Source organism: Kwoniella newhampshirensis, chromosome 2 (assembly GCF_039105145.1).
Source record: "Kwoniella newhampshirensis strain CBS 13917 chromosome 2, whole genome shotgun sequence".
Classification (NCBI taxonomy): domain Eukaryota; kingdom Fungi; phylum Basidiomycota; class Tremellomycetes; order Tremellales; family Cryptococcaceae; genus Kwoniella; species Kwoniella newhampshirensis.
The window spans coordinates 406072-429074 of record NC_089956.1 but is presented as its reverse complement, the minus strand read 5'-3'; the positions used below and the strand labels follow the sequence as shown (position 1 = coordinate 429074).

General features: G+C 50.9%; 9 protein-coding genes and 1 non-coding gene across 10 annotated transcripts; 5 read left to right on the top strand and 5 right to left on the bottom strand.

The window, feature by feature from the left end:
- Window positions 1–154: 154 nt before the first annotated feature.
- On the bottom strand, window positions 155–965 carry IAR55_000868 (uncharacterized protein; the record flags this gene model as incomplete). Its single annotated transcript, XM_066944000.1, has 4 exons — window positions 155–327; window positions 508–571; window positions 641–867; window positions 956–965. The coding sequence occupies 4 exons, from the start codon at window positions 963–965 to the stop codon at window positions 155–157; spliced, it is 474 nt and encodes a 157-aa protein (XP_066805201.1).
- Window positions 966–1455: 490 nt separating this feature from the next.
- Window positions 1456–3154, bottom strand: IAR55_000867 (uncharacterized protein; the record flags this gene model as incomplete). The annotated part of the gene is made up of 7 exons (XM_066943999.1): window positions 1456–1777; window positions 1848–1996; window positions 2064–2168; window positions 2255–2413; window positions 2497–2667; window positions 2764–2911; window positions 3006–3154. 7 exons carry the CDS (start codon window positions 3152–3154, stop codon window positions 1456–1458), a joined length of 1203 nt encoding a protein of 400 aa, XP_066805200.1.
- A 2538-nt stretch (window positions 3155–5692) lies between these two features.
- Window positions 5693–8223, top strand: IAR55_000866 (uncharacterized protein; the record flags this gene model as incomplete). Its single annotated transcript, XM_066943998.1, has 3 exons — window positions 5693–6196; window positions 6303–6436; window positions 6504–8223. 3 exons carry the CDS (start codon window positions 5693–5695, stop codon window positions 8221–8223), a joined length of 2358 nt encoding a protein of 785 aa, XP_066805199.1.
- Window positions 8224–8655: 432 nt separating this feature from the next.
- On the bottom strand, window positions 8656–9606 carry IAR55_000865 (uncharacterized protein; the record flags this gene model as incomplete). Its single annotated transcript, XM_066943997.1, has 6 exons — window positions 8656–8795; window positions 8871–8903; window positions 8975–9071; window positions 9232–9381; window positions 9504–9545; window positions 9604–9606. 6 exons carry the CDS (start codon window positions 9604–9606, stop codon window positions 8656–8658), a joined length of 465 nt encoding a protein of 154 aa, XP_066805198.1.
- Window positions 9607–10157: 551 nt separating this feature from the next.
- IAR55_000864 (uncharacterized protein) lies at window positions 10158–12384 on the top strand (the record flags this gene model as incomplete). The annotated part of the gene is made up of 6 exons (XM_066943996.1): window positions 10158–10509; window positions 10574–11020; window positions 11083–11244; window positions 11301–11863; window positions 11928–12038; window positions 12112–12384. The coding sequence occupies 6 exons, from the start codon at window positions 10158–10160 to the stop codon at window positions 12382–12384; spliced, it is 1908 nt and encodes a 635-aa protein (XP_066805197.1).
- A 147-nt stretch (window positions 12385–12531) lies between these two features.
- IAR55_000863 (uncharacterized protein) lies at window positions 12532–14112 on the bottom strand (the record flags this gene model as incomplete). The annotated part of the gene is made up of 8 exons (XM_066943995.1): window positions 12532–13021; window positions 13080–13169; window positions 13227–13335; window positions 13395–13436; window positions 13502–13688; window positions 13775–13861; window positions 13933–13964; window positions 14091–14112. The coding sequence occupies 8 exons, from the start codon at window positions 14110–14112 to the stop codon at window positions 12532–12534; spliced, it is 1059 nt and encodes a 352-aa protein (XP_066805196.1).
- Window positions 14113–14792: 680 nt separating this feature from the next.
- On the top strand, window positions 14793–14900 carry IAR55_000862. Its single transcript, XR_010824790.1, has one exon. It is a non-coding gene; the product is annotated as a 5S ribosomal RNA (ribosomal RNA).
- Window positions 14901–15072: 172 nt separating this feature from the next.
- IAR55_000861 (Grx4 family monothiol glutaredoxin) lies at window positions 15073–17379 on the bottom strand (the record flags this gene model as incomplete). The annotated part of the gene is made up of 4 exons (XM_066943994.1): window positions 15073–15203; window positions 15263–15626; window positions 16965–17039; window positions 17200–17379. The coding sequence occupies 4 exons, from the start codon at window positions 17377–17379 to the stop codon at window positions 15073–15075; spliced, it is 750 nt and encodes a 249-aa protein (XP_066805195.1).
- A 392-nt stretch (window positions 17380–17771) lies between these two features.
- Window positions 17772–19676, top strand: IAR55_000860 (peptide chain release factor 1; the record flags this gene model as incomplete). Its single annotated transcript, XM_066943993.1, has 11 exons — window positions 17772–17789; window positions 17864–17881; window positions 17938–18022; window positions 18088–18166; window positions 18221–18279; window positions 18339–18528; window positions 18593–18608; window positions 18664–18993; window positions 19046–19262; window positions 19317–19616; window positions 19669–19676. The coding sequence occupies 11 exons, from the start codon at window positions 17772–17774 to the stop codon at window positions 19674–19676; spliced, it is 1320 nt and encodes a 439-aa protein (XP_066805194.1).
- Window positions 19677–20205: 529 nt separating this feature from the next.
- On the top strand, window positions 20206–22260 carry IAR55_000859 (uncharacterized protein; the record flags this gene model as incomplete). Its single annotated transcript, XM_066943992.1, has 12 exons — window positions 20206–20384; window positions 20476–20569; window positions 20657–20718; window positions 20775–20839; window positions 20932–21067; window positions 21134–21162; window positions 21231–21351; window positions 21402–21494; window positions 21555–21692; window positions 21754–21852; window positions 21914–21992; window positions 22063–22260. The coding sequence occupies 12 exons, from the start codon at window positions 20206–20208 to the stop codon at window positions 22258–22260; spliced, it is 1293 nt and encodes a 430-aa protein (XP_066805193.1).
- Window positions 22261–23003: the final 743 nt, after the last annotated feature.

Genomic DNA, 23003 nt, shown 5'->3' with positions numbered 1-23003 from the left:
GGTATTTCGGCGATATAATCGAATGTGGCATTGAACCGCTCTTATATTGGCGCACGCATCTGATCATGTTCGTCAAATTGTACATATGCTCGTTCATCCTACATTCAAAGGGACACCATTCATGTAGCAAGCACGCCGACACATCAATGCGTCACTAATACTTGACCACTCCTGTTGACTTGAGAATCCCACCGTGCTTCTCATCATCGTCCACCGCCTCCAGCTCGGCCGGCTCGTAGAGTCCTGATTCGCGGACAGCTCGTTTGGCATCACGGGTCGCGTCCTTCTGTGCCTCGGCGATGAACCTGATCTTGTCTTTCTCCGAGGCTGTGGGTGAAAGTCCTGTCAGTTCTGATCTCAACTAAAGTGTAGGCAGCAAGGTGCTTGCTGTATCGGGGAAGATATTCGGGTTTGAGGCACAGTGATGGCTATTGACGAGACCATCCCTGACGGTTCGAAAGTCGCAAAGAGGCACTGATACAGGAAAGGAGCGGCGATTCGACTCACTGAAAGGCAGTTTCTTCTCCTCGACAAGCTTGACAACATAACCCGTCGCAAGGCCCACGACAATCTATCCAGATATTCCACCACCTCAATCAATCTCTACACCTGTGTCATCTAACCCCGAGACCAAGCTTACCTCCTTCGCTCTAGCATGCGGAACCTTCCCAACATTACCTACCCCGCGATGAGCATCGTGGTTCTCAAACGCCTTGAATGCCTCGTAAGCGGCAGCAGCACCGACGACTTCGTGTGTGAAATGCGCCTTTCGCTCGAGGGGAGTGTCGGCTGTGACCGCCAGGAACTCGGTGCGTTGTTTGGACAGTGGGTGAGAAGAGTGGTGCGATGAGATCCTGGCGCGGAGCTCTGGTTCGACAAGTTGGTCAGTCCGGTGGCAAATGATTGCTAGGAAAGGGGGAATTGCAGGTCTAAAGGGCAAAGTCGAACCACTCACTCTCGAACATCTTGACAATGGTGGTATTGACTTGATCGATCGTATCGAGTGAGACGTATTGATCCACCAACGTGACAGAGACGATTTTGGAGACTTGCGAGTGATGCCAAACAAAACCAAGACTCGAACCAATTCTTCATTCCTCCTTTATACCTTGCCATTGCATGCCAGTCACTTCATCCGACACTGACGTCAACCTCGTCAAAGCTTTCCCAGAGTGTTGAGTGCAATGACGGAATTGATGTGTGCACTATGACGCAAAAAAAGCTCACGGCTCTCCTTGTGTGATCACTTTGAAACGGGGTCGGAGTGACGAAGGGGGAGGGGGGGGGGGCACTTTCAGAGTGGATGTTGATGTACCTGCGCACGGATCGCCGCTCCAATCTCTCGACGTCATATGGCCCGTGCGCTGGGATTGATTACATGCATGCACGGCGTACGAGCCATGTGACACAACAACGACAGGATGGTAGAGCGAATGCTTATGAGACTGTGACTCATCAAGGTTGGAACAAAGCTGAATCTCTGCTCAACACATCATCACTCTCACCCACTTCATCAACACTGATCATGATCTCCACTTCCACGTTGACCCCGCCCTTTTCCATCTGTCTCCGCTTCTGGATCTCCAGTTCGTCCATCATATCTCTGAAGCTCTTTCGGCCAGGAGGCAATCTCGGTCGAGGGGAGATGATATGGCACCCTGAATGCTCTCGTGGAGTGGACGGCCGTCTTGTGATAGACGGGGTCAAGGGGATGGTAGGTAATGATGGAAGAGAAGCGAATTTGGATTGGACAAAGGCGGATATGAGGGCGTTCAGACTGGAGGCCCTCATTGCTTGTCAGAATCGACGCTACGTCTGGCTGATGGGTTATAAAAAGACCAGCTTACACATCGGGATTGGTCAGTGTGACCCAACGAGGTATAAGGTCGCCATCTAGAATCACCCTGTCTGCCCCATGTGGCTCTCCATGCCTGTGACGGGTGTCGTTGATGATGTCAATCATCCTTTCGAACGACTCATTGCCTGCCCTTTGATCCTGCGAGCAAAGTAAAGCTGTCAACCTGGTGATGGTCTATCGATCCCGGGTAAGGACGCCATCGTACCTGGATGATCAAGACGGGGAAGTCGATATTTTGCGCTTCTTCCATCGTGAACATGGTTCCTCGAGCTCTCAACAAATTCTCAAAGATAGGTAATCCCATTCCAAGCTATGTGACGCATCATAAATCAGCTTTCTCCCATGCACCGATGACTTCGCAATACCTTCATGAGGAAGGGCTTTCTGGAAACTCACTTGGCCCGAAGACAGTTTGGACTCGACCAGACGTCGCGCTTCCTGCTTCATCTCTCTCATCGCTGGATCGCCTTCCCTCCCCGTACAAAAGTCGAACACATTCTCCACTAGAAGATATAACGACTGGACATCGTCATCGAAAATCGCTTTTCGGACACTCTATCAGTTTTGTTTGCCAAGTAAGCGCTTTCTCACCCATGCATGAGATGTGGTTCTAGACGCGTGCACGTTGCTCGACTTACAAGCATCCATTCATCGAAGACGGTCTTGACGAAAGTTGGCTCGTCGGGAGAAGATGGCATGATGAGGGTCATACTCTCTATCAATCCAGGATGGAGGGAGGCCAATCTCATAGCTTGGGCTGATCCTGTTCCCGAGCCGACCACATGTATCAACTTGACATCTAGAGCGATCTGTCCAATCCGTATCAGCCAAGCAATCACAAAGATATACAGCCTTGTCCTGCTGAGGGTGGTCGGGGGAAAGGGTGCCATCCTTCAGGCACACACCAGTCCAAGATAGATAGCCTCTACCGCTGATTCTAGGGTGTACTTGGCCTCGGCAGGCTTCTTCAGATAGGTGAACCCGTGACCGGGAAGATCGAATGCGATCAGGTTGTACCGTTCGTACAGAAGCGAATCGTCAAATTGGGGATAGCTATGACAGAACATCGATTAAGCCACTTGGGACAGGCTGGGACTCTTGATTTGGGACAGCTGGGGTAGGAGCTTGCGTCGAGTCGAGGACTCACAAGAAAAAGCTGTCCATCCAAACTGGATGACAAAGCAATATGGTCGGATAAGCCGGATCGATTCTTTTCGGACCGTCTGTACGATTCGAGGGTGTGGAGATCCGACAGACTAGGTTGAAAGGCTGATCCGGGAGGTCGATCGGGTGCATGTTGGGAATGCGTTGACCGGAGACCGGGTGAGTATAGGAGATGAGATTGATCAGCGGAGACGTGGAGAACGGATCACCCTTTTGGCCAATCGCTTCAGATTTTCAGGTCGACCAAAAACTTTTCTTCCCAATTATCGGATGTTCTCGACGGACGAAGCCTGACTATGGAGATGGCTGACCTTCCTGACTCTCTAGTGGGTCCCGATTCCGTCAGACCTAAAGTGTGAAGATGGATCTTGACTACAGCAACGTCGAGAACGACTACCACTGGTCTTGTCAGTCTGGATGGAATGTACTGTGAACGATGAGCGACAGGAAAAGCAGGACCGAAGGACAGAGGATGCATGAGCGACGATGCCTGTCAGAGTGTGGCAACAATTTCCTCCGCCAAGTCAACTCTAAACAATAAACTCATACAATACTTCGCTCGAGAGGAGATGTCTCAAACGTCCGAAATGAGAGTGGTGGGCGGTGACACAGCTCAAGGACGATTCTCGTTCCTGGCGGATTGAATGGAGACTCGTTTCGCCCTGAATGTAAGTTAGTGTAGCAAGCAATTGGGTTTACCATTTTGCAGAAAGAGACGGCTCAGTGACCATGACGGTTCGGGAGAGAAGCGGGCGGGAGAAAGGTGCAGTGTCGTCCCCATCCATGTCTCGATATGCGTGTATGAGAACTGGACGGAGAAACATGTTCAGGAAGAAGGATGTCGATCGAGAAACCAGATCGCAACTCTCGCGTTCGAGACCAAAAAAAGTCCGATCTTATCTGATCAAGTCTACAGACAACACCGCTGTCAGATCTATATGTCGGCGTTCCCGTTTGATCTGACAGTGATAGCACGTTCCAGTCGAGGACGTCCAGATGTTCCTTGAGCATGATGGTGACCAAACTTGATTGGAGCTTTGGTCCCTGGCCTGAAGAATGCTCACACGACGTCCGAGGCAAGTGGTGTCAAAGAACAGTCTGTCACTGGTGTTCTCGGGAGGTGTGCTCTCAGTGTCCCGTGTATGGCATGTACAGTGTACATGGTCTCGAAAGACGAGGCGTAAAGGAAGGACGATGGTCTCCTGTATATGGCAAGAAGCTTGTGTATTCACGCTTTCGATGAGATCACCAGGCACTTTTTGCTATCGCAATCATCTAAGTCAAGTTACAACTTCGAATATTGACAATATACTTGGATATTCCACCCCTTTGTGCAGATTGAGGGATGAACTCTGGCACTCCATAAGATGTATCACAATGTCAATCAATGTTGCCAGAATTCTGCTGCACCGGAGACCATCTCACCCTATGAGTGTCCCACCCATTCAGTTTTCCTTGATCGGCTGGTTTCAGATTTGTTGCCCACAGGCAAATCATGCCCGCTCTGCTGTCTGAACCTGCTTCCGACATTGGTCGATTGGTCCTATCCGAATTGTCTTCCTTGAGACGTGTCTCTTGCCAGCGGAAGCTCATATTGAAAAACTCGTAGTGGCCACTTTTCGATCAGATGACGATGGCTTATGGAGGAAGTGATCGACGATCTGTGGCGTCGACAAAGATAACTTAAGCACTAAATGATGTCGAGCTCGTGAGACTGTTTCTATGCCATTCGGATCAATGCTGCAGGCTTTCGTATACATAAGTTACGCCGGAATTGTGCGCCATTCGTTCAGCCCGATTTTTTCTGAGATCTGCAAATAAGGCAGAATATGAATTCGCGCTCACACAACTTACAGTAGTCCTTCGAACGCTGGACCACTTCGCAAGTCTCGTAAGTCGATCAAGGACAGAGGCGCTCGTTCGCTCTTGGTGCATCAGTCTTGCTGCTGCTATAGATACGTAACAACTCCAGAGGCTTTGCCCACTGCATACAGTATCCTGACAGTGTGACTCACCGAGCAATGTGAGATCTTCAAACGAACAAGACATGTTCTCCTCAATATGGATACTGATCTGTCGCCTGACTCATCGGACGCCCGTCCTCACAATCAACCGATTCAGCACAATACAATACATGCAAGGATGTCGCAAGTCCTTCTCCTTGCTGGGTTTTCCTGTACGCATATTAGAAAGATTGCCATTCTGACCGACCCAGTCGATTTAGCAATTCCCCCCTTACCCCCCTTACCGCCCTCTGCACACACCCCTTCCTTGGCTTGTAGGACCATCGTGTGGACTTGACTTGTCGCTTGACGTATCCAGTCTGGTCAAAGATAGGGCCTGAGAGAGAGATTCTGGTTCCAACGATCTTTGCCGACCTCTCTTTCTCTTTTTGGAATTCCACAGTCACTCTTTCACTTGTTCACTCAACCACTCAATCACTCGCACTCGAGGTTGCCTGCCCGGACGTCGGGCCCCCAGCAGCTACGCTTTGCTCGTCACCGAAAGTGTGCAAGGCTCGGACGTGTGCTGGCCACCTCCGGTTCGTGGGATCAAAGCTCATCTGCTAGCCTTGCCACCTTTGTCTTGTCCATTCCAATCGTCTAGATTGGAACAGCGTCATTTGCCCAGGCGCTCCCATCGACGTGTTCCCATTCACACCACCACACCATGCCGGTCCAATCCCGACCACCTCCGGGTCATCCGGCGCATTTCGAGTCGGGCGAATACGAACCTCTCTCCCGCTCTTCATCCCATTCACCGCCAGACACCGACGAGCTCTGGGCTGATCCTGACGATCTTCTCGCCATCCCGACCTACGACGCCTCTATCGAGTCCACCGCCGACCCCCTCTTCCCCTCGCCCCACAAATTCAATCTCATGGTGCAAGACTATCTCCGTAATCTTTCTCCGAAGAAACGTGAGAAGGCGCTTCTGACCCAGAAGATGTATGATGCCGTGTTGTCGGTGTTGCAGGATCCGAAAGATACCGGCACCAAGACTGCCCAGTTTCGATTCTGGGCCAAGAAGATGTTCCAGCTGACGACGTTTGGCGGGGAAAAAGTCGTTTGTCATGATCATAAGCCTGTGGCGGTGAAAGAACAGATATACGAGGTCTTGTGCCATTGTCATGGTCAAGCCGGACACGGTGGAAGGGACAAAACGAGTGCTCAGGTGAGTGGCGGCGGCGGTTTAGCGAACAGCGCATGTCTCAAGGAACCGAATTAGACTCATCATCGAAGACACCTGGCTGACAAAGTCCGCTTGCCCACCGGCACAGGTTCGAAGATACTACTCTTGGATCCCGAAAGAGATCATCGCTCGATTCGTCAGAGACTGCCCTTTTTGTCAATCGAGAAGAACACAATCATCAGCAGGTTTCAGCAACATGTCAGAATCGCAAGCCTTCCTCATGTAAGTGACCTTTTCGTTGCTGATGTCCGATTGCTGATTTGGTGCTCGTCGACCCTCACTTCCATAGCTCACTGCAAGCCTCCGACACCCAGCTCCAAAACAAACGCTCCGTGTCCCTCTCACAAGCTCGGGCCAACGCGGCCGCTCTCGGCCACAAGCCTTATCGACGACCTTCATTGCGGACCGTCGATTCGTGTCGATCGCGCCGAGGTTCGAGATCGGGATCCGCTGTATCTGACGACGGCTACATCCATTATGACGACGGACCAGTAGGTTTCGAAGGAGCAGTCGAGATGGCCGGGTACGAGGATGGTCAATACTCGTCCTCGTCAGTCGGACATGTCGCAGCAGTCCACAACGCTGGTGTCGGAGGTGGGCTCGCCCCGCATGCTCCTTCTTTGCCTCGAAGGGCAAGTTCATACCATGAACAGATCTTCCTTGACGTGAGACCGACCGGCGAACCGGGATCCGGCTTGGGTGGATTGGGAGGAATGGGGATGTATCGACGTAATTCCGATTCGAACATATTGACAGCTTCAGGATCATCTTCGACGATGATCTACGCTGCCGAGCCTTTCGATTACTATACCGTCGACGAGAATGCTTTCTCCGCGTCCGACGTTGATTGTTATAACACGAATGGAGTGACCAACCATTATCTTTCGGTACCGAATATGTCAGGAGCAGGAACAAGCAGGACCTTGTCTCGATCCACCTCGTCAAGTAGTTTAGGATCATTGACCGCCGCCGACGAACTTGCCGACGTCCGTCAGTTTGCTCAACAACTGCATCTTGAAACGACAACGGGGATCATGGCAGGAGCAGGATCCAAATTCGATTATGACGGTGGTTATCGAGATACGTCTGCGTTGAACGCTTATTCGGTCGGTCATTCAGAGGCAGTAACGCCAAACTTCCCGTTAGCTGTCCAATTCCAGAATATCGAGTCATCGTATTTCCCGACCGATTACATGCCAATCCCAACAGACGCCAATTCGTATTTCCCCTCGACGGAATATCAATTCCCCTCATTGACACTCACCTCTTCCGCTACCGAACAATCGACATCTCTCACAGCAGGAGGAGCAGCAGATGACGGGTTGCATTTGATTAATGGTGTTGATAACGGGACAGGATGGAATCACGGGATTCAGAGTGAACAGCAGAACGACGATACTAGTGCTGAAGCTCTGGCGATGATGCAGAGGATGTTCGATTCCAATAACATCTTCGCATTGGGAGAAGCGGCGGGCATGACGCAGGACCAAGTGGTCGAAATGGGCGAGATCGATCCTCGCATATTGACGGAATTCCGACATCAAATGGAAAGCTTGGGCAAAGATCTGAATGAAGCTGGCCAGAATGCGATGGGTGGTGCGTCCGTACCGGACGTCTTTACTGCCGATGCGAGCTGGGACGATCATGGTCGACAAAGCTATGCTATGGAACCGTCAACAAGCACCGCCAGTACCGGTACGACCGGGATTCATGACCTCCCCTCGGGAGGGGCCATTTCGGACTACTCGCACACCTTCCAGGCGTTCGAATTAGCATTCCACAGTCAGAATGCGGAACAAGATCAACTGAACGGTCAACCCGAGCTCGAAGTCGAAATTTGCGATCCGAACACACATAACGACGACGTCTTCGCCTTCGATACCATCACTGCCACCAATAGTCTTGTTGTTGCTGCGGGATGCGGGTTGACGTCAATAAATGATAGTCAGGGAGATGTGAATGAGCAAGAACTTGATTTCAGTAATTGGGCGGGGTTCGTGATCTCATGATTACGAGTCTGTCTGTTCCCAGTGGGGAGAGGGAGAAACTGGTTAATCAGCGATCCGGGTATATCTGCTACGAGGAAAACGAGAAAACCCACAATGAAAGATACCCATCTTTAGGATACTCTGGATATATATGTCAACCTATTCCCATTACGAGTTACCAATGACGATTTGTCCTGTCCAGGGTGAGCTTGACACGGCGCAGTTTGGAACCACCAAGCTTCCTTTCAGACCAAACTGGTTCCAGACCTAGGACCGATTTCCATCCGCACCGCAGACCGAACACTGAACAGGCTGTCTGCATAACATTCGACAGCCCGATATTCTCGATACCTCATTATCATGATGATGCGTCTTCCTCCATCTTTGGGCTGTGCGTTGTATGGTAGCCGTGTCCCGGTCTCATTCGTGATCTTATCTCTTGTATGGATGTCATCATGCACCTCCTCGAGGGCCACCTCTTCCACCACCACCACCACCTCGTCCTCCTCGTCCTGGACCACCGCCTCCTCGCCCACCACCTGGTCCACCTCCTCGTCCTGGTGGTCCGCCTCGTGCTGGTGGACCGCCTCGACCTGTAAGGCAAAAACCGAACATAAGTCAAGCTTCTTACATTACTGCGATTCGCAGCGCGACTGAACAACACGCACCTCCTCTAGCATTCGTTTGTCCCCCTCGTCCACCTGACACGAGACACACATCAGCTCACTACACCTGGAGGAGAATATAGAGAGACGGTATTTCTACGACTCACCTCTTCCACCTCCTCGTTGTCTGTTTGCTGCTCTTTGTTTCTCCTGTTCTTCCATTGCTGTATCGAGGATCGCATCTGCTATACGAAAGTATTTTATCTGCAACAAGTGTACCAGCATAAGCCTCGTTTCATCTTCTCTCTTTCGACTGGCCAGTTGTTTGATCTCAAGAGAGCCTTGCCGTCGTGACGTGACCACAGACTATCCCCATCGAAAAGGATCGTGTGCGACATGTTGCATAGAGAGAAGGGCGACTCACAATGTTCCCCTTGATGAACATCTCCTTCATCTTCCAAAACCGTTCACCGTCCGCTGAGGTCTGATACACTTCTCTAAGAGTCACATTCATGAAGTTGTCACATTCGACCAGGTGACCGTTGAACGTTACTCCATTTTTCAGTTCGACCAGCTGTACCACACCACATCAAAGAACGTTAGCATCCCGGTCGTGTCTGTCTTTCAGACATCGAGTGAAGAAATTGTGGCGCCAAGAGGAAGGAGATATAAGTAGTAGGGGGAAAGGCGACATACCATAGGTTTCCCTTGTGCGGCGTTGAGTAATGAAAGAGGAAGCTAAAGCATGGTTCGTTAGCTGATCGGGCATGTAGCGAAAAGCTATATTGTAGCTCACCATGGCGTCTCTCTCTCTCTGTGTTGAGTGGTTCAGCTGAAGTAGATGATGACTATGAGCTATGCAAGCCAACATGAGAGTTCACTCTGGAGGTAAGGAAAGCAACGAGAGGTCACCACGGGTGATCGAGAGGAGTCTGCGAATTAATCACACGTCAGGGTAGTTTTGATAAACAACGTCTTCAGACAGCCAGGGTGGTGGATGTAGATCAACAATCGTCAAGGTATCAGAGTAGTGGTACCATGCATGCATCCATTGACGTGTTACACGAGAACTACTCTTCTGTACACCTGCGACCAGCGACATCCTTGATCATCTTCTGGCCGTCTCTGAAGACCGAGCGGTCCTATCAGAAGACCCGCTTTGCAGTCCATATAAGAAGAGCCAACAGTCGCGAATATCAGACGCGTCTGTTTTTCCATCATTACTATCACCATCGACTCTGGTCATTTCGATCACATTGACATCATCGTCGCATTGTGCTATACCCCTTTTCATCTTAACCCACCTCATCTCCTCCTCATGTCTTCGGTGGTGGTGGTTCATGAGGAGAAATGTCGTCAACCCTCGAACTTCGTACGATAGGTCCTTCACCGTCACGCAACCCGTTTGCTCGACCAAAGTTGTCGCAAACCACAAACAGTTCCGGATCGTTCACTCGGAAATCACTCTTGCCCACCTCGTCAAAGTCGCAACTATCGTCGACTCCGACAGCGATCTCAACCAACGCAGCTCCTGTAGCCCAGTACAACGAGGTTGAGAGCGGATTAAGCACACCTGCCAGTAGTGAGAAGAAACAGGTTGTTGGATCGGGACTGACGGCAAGTGCGGGGAAGACTAAGAATGGTTGGAGGCTCCTATGGCGCGGTGGGCTTGAGATCGGGAGAGACGGCTGGAGATTAGATGGTGTGTCCACCCGTTGCTGTTATCTTCAATGGTGACCAAGCTCAAGCATGATTATCCTCGGCAGGCATAACGTTCTTTGCACAACTTTCGTTTCCACCTTCCACACCTTCCGCTTCTACTGCTACACCTAATCCCTTCGACGCACCCTACCAACCATCCATGACCTCCAACTCCACTTCCACATCTACGCCAAGCTCTAGTAAAGCACCAGCCGTGGTATCTCCTTTCCCGTTGCTCCCAAGTGGGGACACGGATTTATGTCTTTCGCTCGAGTCTATGCGAGGAAGGAAATATCTCCAAGTACGAGGCCTGGTCGACCTGACCCCAGACGAAATCTTGGAGGGTACAGAGGGTGGAGACGAGTTGAATGGCGGGGTTCAAATGTCAATTGCTCCGGGTGCGGCGCTCTTGGTTGCGTATTTTACCGGACTGCTTTGTCGGAATGAGAAGCTGTCAAATACAGGAAGAACGCTCAGTGCTATTGTCATTGGTCTAGGCGATGAAGACGTCGGTGAGTTGCAGACTTCGCTTAAAGTTCTCGTTGACGGCTAGAAGCTCATAATCATTCCGCAGACACCAATCCGAACTCTTCTATCTTGGTGTATGGTCAACGGCAGGAAATTGATTCGTCCAGCGTTGGTGGACAGCCGACACTTCGTCTTTGCGTTGGTAGAAGGAAACCACCTCCTCCTCCGACGGCGACAAAAGTCCGTCCAGGAGAACCATTACCTCGAGGTTAGTACCCTCTCATTATCCTTTCTGAATGAGTACTGACAGAATCTACCCCTCAGCTCCGCTATTCTTCCCAGCGAAAGCACCGAAGAAACCTCCGCCTCCTTTCCCGAACCGATCCCTCTCTCGCACCTCGTCGATCTCGTCGTCAATCTATCATCCTCCTCAACCACCTCCCTTCCCTGCACCAGTCCCCGTGCGCGCACCTGTTGCCGGTCGAACACCCGGCCGTAGAGGTGAGAAACGACCCAGACATTTTGATCCCGATGCCGAGGCTAGACAAGATGAGTTGAGAAAGAGAAAGTCAGGACGCATCGTCTTTGAGCGAGCTACATCTGCGTCGTCCAGAGGCACGGGTGCGGAAGAGCCAGGTCCATCTAACACCCCGGTAGTAGAAGGGGATGAGGACATCTTTGGAAGAAGAGCGACTGCGTCTGTGGGATTGACCACGTCGGTTTCGATGTCAAGAGCCGCATCTGGTGATAGAGCAGTAGACCACAGTCCATCAGGTGCGCCCTTAGCAGCGGAAGGGACGGATGGGGCCGAAGGTGGAAATGATGCTCCCAATACCGGTAAAGCCAAAAGGGTCAGAGTACCTCAACAGGTACTGGATAACAAAGCTGTTAGTCGATCGTCGCTCTTTTAAGGACAAACGTAGATGCTGAGCAGCTGACATTTATCGATAGGCTATACGGAAACAGACCCTTGTCTTATTGGAAGGTCGGGGGATATCTCGAACCCATGATATGTTCAAAGATGTTTTTGCAATGACCACCAAGGGAGCTTATTTTGCCTTTGTGCGTTGATCAGTCGACCTTTTCCCGGGGGCGGGCCCAAGTTACTGGTTGCTGACAGGCACGTCTATCGCAGCGAGATCACCTGCAAGATGCACCTTTATCGAAGTTGGACGTCCACCGGATCGTCAATGGTCATCTGGATATGTATCTCCCTTACCCAATGGTGACTTCCTTCGCCACGGAGGACAGGGAAGACGAGTCGGACGAATTGGTGAAAGTTGAGATGAAGGAGGAGTATGCGGAATTCAAGGTTGAAGGGACCTTTCTGCATATACACGATGGTGAGGGGAGAGTCAAGTTGGAAGCGGTCGAGGAGGAGGATGAGATGGATATCAAGGAAGTGTAGAAATTTTGTAGCATTTTCATTGTTTCCGTTTGTTGTTGTCCAAGCCAATTGTATCCAATATCTATCTCCAGAGCTCCAGAGTCATATGCATATAAACTGTCACTGTAAATGCCTACTCATACCATTCACGTCTGTTCCGTATTTCTTTTACGCCTCGATGTCCTGGACGAGAACCGACCTGTATCTGACGGTGTTGTTCTCGACAGCCTTGATAGCCTTTGCTGCTTCCTTCATGGGAAGAACAGTGACCCAAGGCTTGATCTTCTTCTCAGCCGCCAAGGCCAACATCTTCAAGACCTCCTGTCTGTTACCGAGATGACTCGAGGTGAGACAAGCTCCGTTTCCTGAGAGAGCTTGAGAAGTGATGTTGCTGAGACCTTCTTCTGGCATACCGACAAACACCAACTTCTTCTCGATGTCGAGTAGGGAGAGAAGCTCGTTGACGGGGAGCGAGGACGAAGAGGCGGTGACGATGATGGCGTCGAATTCGAGTTCTTTGCCCTTGGCGAAACCGTCGGTAGTGGCGATGAAGTCCTTGGCACCCATCTTCAAGGCGTCCTCCTTCTTGGCGTCAGATCGAGAGAAGACGGTGACATCGGCTCCGAGAGCGGTACCGAAGAGAACGGCGTAGTGACCACTGCGAAAATTCGGTATGCTCTCAGCACTGATACATTGTTTGCGCAGAGCACACTCACAGACCACCGAGACCGACGACACCGATCTTCTTGCCAGGACCAGCACCGTTCCTCAAGAGAGGAGAGAAGACGGTAATACCAGCGCAAAGCCTGTAGAAGACGATCAGTACTGAATCGATCCGATTGATCAGATCGGCCACAACTCACATGGAAGCGGCATCGGTAGACTCGAGCGAGTCGGGGATGGGGAAGACGAATCGCTCCTGGGCCCTCACGTGGGTGGAGTATCCACCCTGGTGTTCGGCACCGTCGTACCCTGCGTACGCGTACAAAGTCAGCGACATGTTCAAGAAGGCTAACAAGGAAAACACTCACAGTGGGTGTTGTATCCGTGGACAGGCTGCACACAGTAGTTCTCTACAGGCGATACATTAGGTCATCGGACATCTGTATCGAGAGTTTCCGCACATTCGCGCACATACCGTTGGGACCCTTGCAGGCCTTGCACTTTCCACAACATCCGACCTGGGCTCCGACACCGACACGTTGACCGACTTTGAATTCGGTCACCTTGGGTCCGACCTCGACGACTTTACCAATGACCTCGTGTCCTGTGACTACGAATTTGGTAGCGAAAGGTCCCCAACCTCCAGAGATGGTGTGGTGGTCCTACGAGACGAGCGGAACAGGTTCCCCTCAGTCAGTCTGCTGCACCAGGGGAAACAGCGGAGACGATAAGGGCAAGGGAGACTCACGGAACCGCACACACCACAGACTTCGACGGCAACGGTGATTCGATCGTCCTCAAGAGGCTCGAGCTCGTACTTTTTCAACTCGAAGTCCTGTATGGACGAGGATCAGGATTTGGCCGTCACGACACGACTCGGGTGGGCAACCGGTCTGGATTACTCACGAGGTACTTCTTGGGGTCGGTGATGGCGTAACCTGAGAGGATTGAGACGGCAAGATCAGTCACCACGATATGGATACGATTCTGATCCTGGGAACTGGCCGTGGAAGCCTCCCTAACGCCAAGGGTGTGCTCCAACAGGAGATCAGGGAGGTACTTACCGGTAGCGTGAGTGATGGCCATTTTGATAAAAGGGTGAGTGTGATGGTTTACTGGAGTAAAAACTGCTTGGTTTACTGATTATGGGAGTGAAGATGGGCGAGTTGCTTGATCTCAAGTCAATATCGAGTTGTGATTGTGATTAAATATATAACTTACTCGATTCTTTATCCTAACCGTTCACTCCCACAACAAATTGGTATTTTTCTTCTTCCCAGAGCTTCCGACCCACTGCTCCCCTCTCGTCCTTCCAGCGCTGCAGCAGCGTCATTATTTCCCTGGTGTGTCTATTTCGGCTCGACCGGCCCGCTGACCCGCTTCGGCTTCTCACGTGGTCAAGGTGGAGGTGTGTTTGGAATCAGGACTGCAACAAGAGGTGGAGGAGGATGGAGTCCAGAATCGGTCAAGGGGCAACCATTCCAAGTTGGAAGCAAGATATTCATACTGTGCTGCTGCTGCTGCTGCTGCTGCTGGTGGTCACCGAGACAGAGCAGTCTACGAATGCATCGCGACGATACTCCTTCTCTTTATATCTGATGTTTCGCGCCTTCCAGTCCTCGTCGACTCTTTTTCTTCCACCTCAACGGGGTTTGGCGTCTTCATTTGGTTATTCACCCTTTCTCCTGACATTGATCTGCCCCATGCTGTCTTCCGAAAAGTTCTTCTCAGCTGTATATGGATCACAACTTGTTACACCATTCAGCTACGGCCATAGAACCGAAGAACCACCACATCCCGTCCGCTTTGTGCAGTCAAGTTCGGTATCGCTCGGTTAGTACCATGGTCGGGGACGACTTGGTAGTTTTTGTTTCGCATTTTTGCGGAGAGGAGCCATACAGCTTGGGCGAGAGAGCTCTCCTAACAAACCCGAGACACGAGAATGTACTCATACTGCACATCATAGCTTATACACATATCACCATGTTACATCTAATCACCATCTCATGTCAAACTAGTTGGTTTGGGGTTCAGGAGGAAGACGCCCTACTCTGCCTTCTCATCGGCCTCCTCCTCGTCGTCATTCAGCAGTTCTTGCCATTCTCCACTCTCGATCATCTCGCGAAGAATGTCAAGACCACCGACGAGCTCGCCTTTTACGATGATTTGGGGGAAAGCTATACCACGCAATCCCAATCAGTCATGAAAACAGTCAAGGCAAGATGCAAGCACTCACTCGGCCAATCGTTGACCCTCTTCAACATCTGTCTGACTTCCTCATCGCTGAAAATGTCGAACCATGCAAACTCAACTCCTTGCTCTCTGAGCAGACCGACGGTCTGTCGCGAGAAACCACATTTGGGCGAAGTCGGGTTACCCTTCATGAACAGGACGACTTTGTGCTTGTTCATGAGCTCGTGACATCTCGCAACGATCTCTTCTTCGGTACGTTGGCGGACTTCGGCGGCGGGTGCCTGAGGAGTAGCGGTGGAAGTGGCGAGGGGTGCGGAAGATGTTGATGAAGTGCCAGCGTGTTGAGTGAGAACTGTTTGAAGGAGGGTGGCGTCGGAACCTGAGTGTCGAGCGAGTAAAGTGTGGCCCTGAATGTGTCAAAGCAATGTTTACACACGTGAAAATGGATCGAAAGAAGGGGATGGTGTCCAGTAAGCACAGGGTACAGCCCGTGATACACATACACAACAGTGTCCGCAGCGCGAACGAAGCCATTAGAGGCGATCCGTGGGCATAGGTGATGGGACACGTGAGACAGGCGTGTCATCGTCGTCCGCAAGCGCGTTATCGCCAGATTCCGAATATAATTCCACAGTCAAAGCGGATGGTCGTCGAGGGCCCAGAGTGGAGTCACGACGTCGTGGGAAGGTCATTTGCGAAGGTGAGCCGATGAAAGCAGGCGTGATCCCGAGAGAAGAAGCAGACGAATGGAGGTTGACAAAGGGAGATGCGATGGGTTGTTGCGTTTCCACGTCGGGATTTGGTGTTGGCGAGCAGTTGAGGAGCCGAGCAGGATCCAGGATCGGTGGCGATGCAGGGATCGAATGCAGATGATCCAATTTGTCCAACGGTGATGGTATGTGAGGGTGTTTACGCATGATAGATGAATTGGGCGTCGCAGTTTTCGACGTCAATGAACCACCATGTCGGGGAGACGGGATTTTGATGTGCGACGGAGGGTTCGGCATCGAGTGCGTCGATTGTTTCCGTTTGTACATTAAAGGTAGATTAGCAGGAGGTAGTTTCATAGGTGAGGGCGGTCCGAGTCCAGCGACGGAAGAGGTTGAAGACATTGGAGTGCGCAGAATCCATTCAGACGACGATGTGGTAGACGATTCAGAGGGTGTAGGAGAATTGGACAGGAATTGAAGTGGAGTGCGAGGAGTGAATCGAGAAGGAGGGGGTGGAAACGGCGATTTTCCCGCATAGTGCGACATACCACCAGGGGTTGAGGGTCGGGAAGCAGGGGGAGCGGGGTCATGAGGAGGAGCGACAGGTTTAGTCGGTTTTTGATGTTCGAATTCAGGCATTCCGATTTCGTTGTTATTCGAGGTCATGATGAGAGCATAAGAGATTAGCAAAAGCGTAAGCTGAAGCTATCTCTCAGCAACTGAGAAGGGCAAAGAAAGGTCCAGAATCGTAGAGACATGATGAGCGAGAATGCTCTGAGGGACATGCCATATTGCCACCCTCTATATACCTCCCGGGAGAAAAGGCTTCGACATAGGCTGGTAGGAAAAGGAAAAGAAGAAACAAAGGATGGTTCAGGAGGAACGATGTCAAGGGTAAGACCAGCGACAAGCGCTTCATATGGACAAACAGACGTCCAGTCGATGAAGACAGACGCAATGACCGACTGTGACTCGGATACTGAAAGGAGAGCAAGAAGACCAAGAGCCGGGTGAGAGACTAGGAAGGCGACTCACGCGAAGCAGGAGGAAAGACGGGACAGCATCAATCTCAAACGACTCGGAGATATCAGCGAGCTCTTCTGCTTCGATCTAATCGAGACAAGTGATCGTTTCACCAGAAACGTTTGCGGGGACAGCACAGAAAGGGAGGTGAGCAAAATCAGCTTAGTCATCTCTGTACATGGCGAGCTATGAACGCTATCGATGTATGTCTGATAGGTACGCCGTGAGAAGAAACACTGCAGCTCACGTTGAGAAACAGAACAGATGGGAACTGAGCCGATTTCTCCTCGATGACCTTGTTGAATGCCGCACAAGGTTCTGCCCATGGTGCCCAGAAGTTCAGGCATGAGACTCGGTTGAGATCAGCCGATAAGAGTGATTTGAAGTGATCCGGTGAGGTGACGCCAACGAGATTGGAACCGGACATGATGGCGAGGATCACTATGAGGATACCAGGAGCAGCGAAGATGTGATCAGTGAAGAGGTTCAAAGATGGATGGACACAAGAGGTCTGTCTTGCTACCAGGACTTTTTCCATTTGATTATCTGATACGAGGGTGGCCTTATTGCGACATTTCGACGGTGGCGAAGGAAGGGGATGGGTGACGGGATCAAATATGAGGAGCCACGAGATTGCAACTTTTCAAATCTCCGCCAAAAGCCAGCATCAATCCAACCTCTGATTCTTGACAGTCTGCTTTGGACTTTGCTGCTTTCTCTTCACTGTTCGTTGCCACCCTCACACAGCCATACACCTCACCCAACATCGCTATCACAGCGAGATCTGATCTGTCACCGAACGACAAGAAGTGAACCAAAATGTCAAGCGCAGAAGAGGTACGCTCGGCCCATGAGACTGCTCACACGTCAAAGGAACGAACGACATGGGCTGACTTTTCTTGAACGAAAAGACCGATCAGGCTATCGAAGTGAGCTACCGCATCAGGACCGCACCGAACGCCCGAAGCTGACAGTACGCTCGCAGATATGGAGGTACAGGAAGCTCCTCAACATGCTTGCCAACTCTCGAGGAGCTGGTACATCATGTATCACCCTCATCCTCCCTCCTCGTCAGTGCATCATCGAACACCGGCTCGTTGATGGGAACGTGAGCTGATCATGAACCCTTTTCTAGGATCCCAAATCTCTCAGGCATCCAACATGTTGACGACCGAATATGGAACTGCTTCAAACATCAAATCCCGTGTCAACCGGTGAGAACAACCCATCGTTATATTGGTACATCACGTCTGACATATCCGACATAGTCTTTCAGTTCTGTCTGCCATTACTTCCACTCAACAAAAGCTCAAGCTTTACAACCGAGGTGAGTACAAGCAGACTCTCTTGTTGACCGATAATACAATCTTACCAATCCTTGCTTAGTCCCCGACAACGGTCTTTGTGTTTTCGTTGGAACAGTGTTGAACGATGAAGGCAAGGAGAAGAAAATTTCTTTTGCTCTTGAGCCTTTCAAGCCTATCAACACGTCTCTGTACATGTGTGATAGTCGATTCCACGTTGAGGCGCTCGAAGAACTCTTGGAGAACGATTCGAAGTGGGGTTTCATCATCATGTAAGTAGGCTTGTCTTTGCTGTGTACAAAGGAACGTCCATACTGACCGGTTTCATCTGCGCAGTGACGGTAACGGATCTGTATGTTTGAACAACCTTGTCGAATTCTTTGGGTCATGGCTGACATTCACTATAGCTTTTTGGTACTCTTTCCGGTAATACCCGTGAGGTCATTCACAAATTCACTGTCGACCTTCCAAAAAAACACGGTCGAGGTGGTCAATCTGCTCTTCGTTTCTCGCGTCTTCGAGAGGAAGCTCGACGAAATTATGTTCGAAAAGTCGCTGAGCTTGCCGTTCAGCACTTCATCACCGCCGACAAGGTTAATGTGGCTGGTTTGGTCCTGGCCGGTAGTGCAGAATTGAAGACTGATCTCAGTGGAAGTGATCTTTTCGACCCAAGATTGCTGGCCAAGGTCGTCAAGGTCGTCGATGTCAGTTACGGCGGAGAGAACGGTTTCAACCAGGTGAGCTGCTCTTTTGAATTGCTCGATGAATAGCTGACTTACAATTTTACAGGCCATCGAACTCGCAGCCGACTCTCTTGCCAACGTCAAGTTCGTTCAGGAGAAAAAGCTCATCCAGAAATACTTCGACGAAATCGCTCTCGATACTGGCAAGTACTGCTTTGGTATCACCGATACCCTCAAAGCTCTGGACATGGGTGCTGTCGAGACTCTGATCGTTTGGGAGAACCTGGACATCGTTCGAAACACGCTCCGAAATGCCGCTGGAGGTGAGTCTTTTCGAAATGGAATATCTTGGCGGGAGCTGATCTGCGGTCCTACAGAGGAAATCATCGTCTTCTCCAGTCCGGGTGAAAAGGACCGAGAGAAGTTTATGGACAAATCCACTGGCACAGAGATGGAATCTGCCGCGGAGCCTCAACCTTTACTCGAATGGTTCGCCGAAAATTACAAGGACTTCGGAGCCACTCTCGAATTCGTCACTAACAAATCGCAAGAGGGAAGTCAGTTCGTGAAGGGCTTCGGTGGTATCGGTGGTATCCTGCGATACAAGGTCGACTTTGCCGATTTGGGTGACCAGGATGATGACGATGACGAGTTTTACGGATCTGACGATGACAGCGGTGAGTATCGTCTTTTACATGGGCGATGTGACTAGCTGACATGGCTTGTCAGACATCTGACGAGGTCAACCGGGCGACAACGCCCCGCTCAGCGCCGCGCGCGTGGAGGGGCACACGATGGACGAGAAGGTGCAAGCGCAGGCGAAGGTGCTGAGGGGGATGGTGAAGGAGAGACGCAGGATTGGTCAGTTGTTCCTCAAGGCTTTCAACATCCTTAGGTCCGTCGTGGCAACGGCTTGAACCGGCCTAGAGAAGGGATTTAAGAGACTTGCACTGAGCATGGTTCCCGCGAGTGGGGCAAGAAGGAAGAGGGGAATGTAGTAGCATGGGTTCCCGCTCCTCCTGATTGGATTGTTCTGATCTCATGTATGTCGATGAGACTGAAGCTGTGTGATATAAGCATATGAGCAAAGAAAAACACCCCGAGGTGTACCATGTGGGTTAGATTGTACGAATTATGGGGCTCCTCGGACAAGACCGTAGCAGCGCGAGAACCGGGAAGAGTGCATGTCATCCTGCCTCCATGGCGACAGTCTTCTGGCATCTTTTCGTCTTTCATCATCGTCCAACTCATTCGCACACGTTCAACATGTCGGACCAGCAACCCCTGCTACCTCACAACATCCCTCCTGCCGCAAAACGGACCGGTCTGTTCCTCACTACCATCCTTGTACCGATACTGTTGGTTGCCGGGATCATCTTCGTTGCTATCAAAGGGGAAGGTGTACCCAAAGATGAGTTGGAACTGGCAAAGTACTATCTGAAGAGGTGAGTCACGTCCATAGCGAACGCATGGAGACTGACGGGCGATCGTTTCGATGAGGGAACGTGGAAACTGATCCGGTCTTGACCAAACCAGTGCTCCAGTTATAGATGGACATATCGATCTCCCCGAAGTACCTCGTAACTTCTACAAGAACAACGTATCTGCTTTCGACCTGAATGAGAAGACTGTGAGTCACCATCTCTTTTCTCCTCTCTTCATCATTCTCAAGTACACCACGAGCATCCTGGCTTAATGGACTTGGAATGTACGATAGATTGGTCATGTCGATATTCCTCGTATCAGACAGGGACATTTGGGAGGCTTCTTCTGGTCCATGTAAGTTCAAGCGATCTTGGAGAATGGATATCTAGGATGATAATGCCGGATATTAGCTATGTCAACTGTGATGAGAAGAACGATGGGGAGGATTTCCTCGGACCTACGACTCAAGTTCGAGGTGAGTTCACCTTGCTGCACACCCTTTCGATAGAATCATGGCTGACGTATGTTTCTGCCTCTCCTTCCTCATCCGGTTTGATCATCCGCCAGACACTCTCGAGCAGATCGACGTCGCTACCAACATGATCGAACGGTACAGTGACACTTTCGCTCTGGCTCGCACTGCGGACGAAGTAGAGGCCGCCATCAAACAAGGGAAGGTTGCCAGCATGTTCGGACTCGAAGGGTGAGCTTTGCCGTATCTACACCTATCTCTAGTACACGAAACGCCAACTGACAGGTGAACATGCAGTGGACACTCGCTTGGTAATTCTCTTGCAGGTGAGTGACCCTTGCGGCCATGCGCTTTATATCACGGCCGGATGAGCGTTCTGACGAGTCTTCGCTAGTGCTTCGAATGTACCATCAACTCGGTGTTCGATACATGACTCTCACACACAGCTGCAATAATGCGTTCGCCGATTCTGCCGGTATCTTTGGCGACATCAAGGAAAAGTGGGGAGGGCTCTCGTGAGTCAGCGAGCCTTCATGTAACATGATAGGTTCCTGACTTCTTGCAGTCCCTTTGGCAAAGACTTGATCCCAGAGATGAACCGACTGGGTATATTTGTAGACATCAGTCATGTCTCTGACAAGACTGCTCTTCAAGCTCTGTGAGCTTCCGACTACTTTGATCCCGGAGGGCAGACTCAGCTGACTCTTCCTTCAACAAGGGCAATCACTCGAGCTCCCGTCATTCTTTCCCACTCGTGTGCTCGTCACTTCAACGAAATGCCGCGTAATGTTCCCGATGAGGTCTTGGCCAAGATTGGACGAGGCAAGCATCAGGTCGATGGAGTGGTCATGGTCAAGTGAGTTTTGCATACTCGTCAGATGTGAGCATGGATTCATGGCTGATGACCCTCCCTATAGCTTCTTCCCTGTCTTCGCTTCCTCCAACCCGGATGAGGTTGACGTAGCCTACATTGCCGACGAGGTCGAATACATTGCGAAGAAGACAAGCAAGCACAAGTGAGCAAGATCGTACTGAACTTGACCGTGTGATGGCACTGATGCGGTGTCGGTCTCCCAGCGTCGGTATCGGATCTGATTACGACGGTATCGAAAGCACTCCCAAGGGCCTTGAGGACGTCTCCACTTATCCCCACCTGGTGAGTATATTCATCATTCCCACAAGCCAAAATGGCTGCATCCACGTGACGTTACTGATCAACTGTACAGTTCGCGGAACTCATTCGTCGAGGATGGACCAAGAGCGAACTCGCAGGTTTGGCAGGTGGCAACTTCCTCCGTGCTTTCCGAGGAGTGGAGAGCGTCAGTGCAAAGTTGAAGAAGGAAGGGAAGGGACCGAGCTACGTCGTCTATGACAAGAGGAAGGATCTGGATCCTTACAGAGACTTTCCGGGAGGCTCATTCTAAGTGAGAAGGGTCACGTAGCTGGGCGGTATGTTCGCAGAAAGCAAAATGACAAGCAGACAGTTCATGTCGAGCAGCATAAATGATGTCAAACACCTTGTTTCGTAGGAGCATGACCCTATAAGTTACTGATCGTGTCACGATCTGACGGTGTTGTGCGGTAAAACTGCAACTGACAACCTGTAGATGATCGAGACATTCGTGTCTCAGCCGTTGACAAGGTGTCACAAACACAATTCCCCGCCAGATTTGCTCGAGCAATCTCGGTTACCATTAATCAGGTCACCAGCAGAATAGCGACGATGACAGACAGACAGCAATGAGCACTGAATAGGATAACGGCCGTAAGGAGATACTGGAACATCACGGTCAGAATGGTAAGCAGAGAGTCGAGTGCGAGAGGTGAGACATGGTTTTTGTATCAGTCTTGACGAGGCTGGTCAACGGATGTTGTACACCACTGATATGGCTTCGACTGACATCCTGCTGCATGCTATCCAAATCGCCAGGCTGGCAGAGTCCCTCAGACCAGGCGCGTTCTACATATCCAGCATGGCTTGACTGTGACACCTGTGAGACCTCGGTGTAAGTATACCTCTTGCCACGCTGCATGTCCACTGCAGACCGATCGACAACTTACAACCTGTTGGATGGGAAAGTAGAAAAGGATGCCCCCAATCTTAATCATACTGTCTTCTTCTTCATCCCCTCATTGGATCACAATACTCACACAGGTTCCGCTTAAC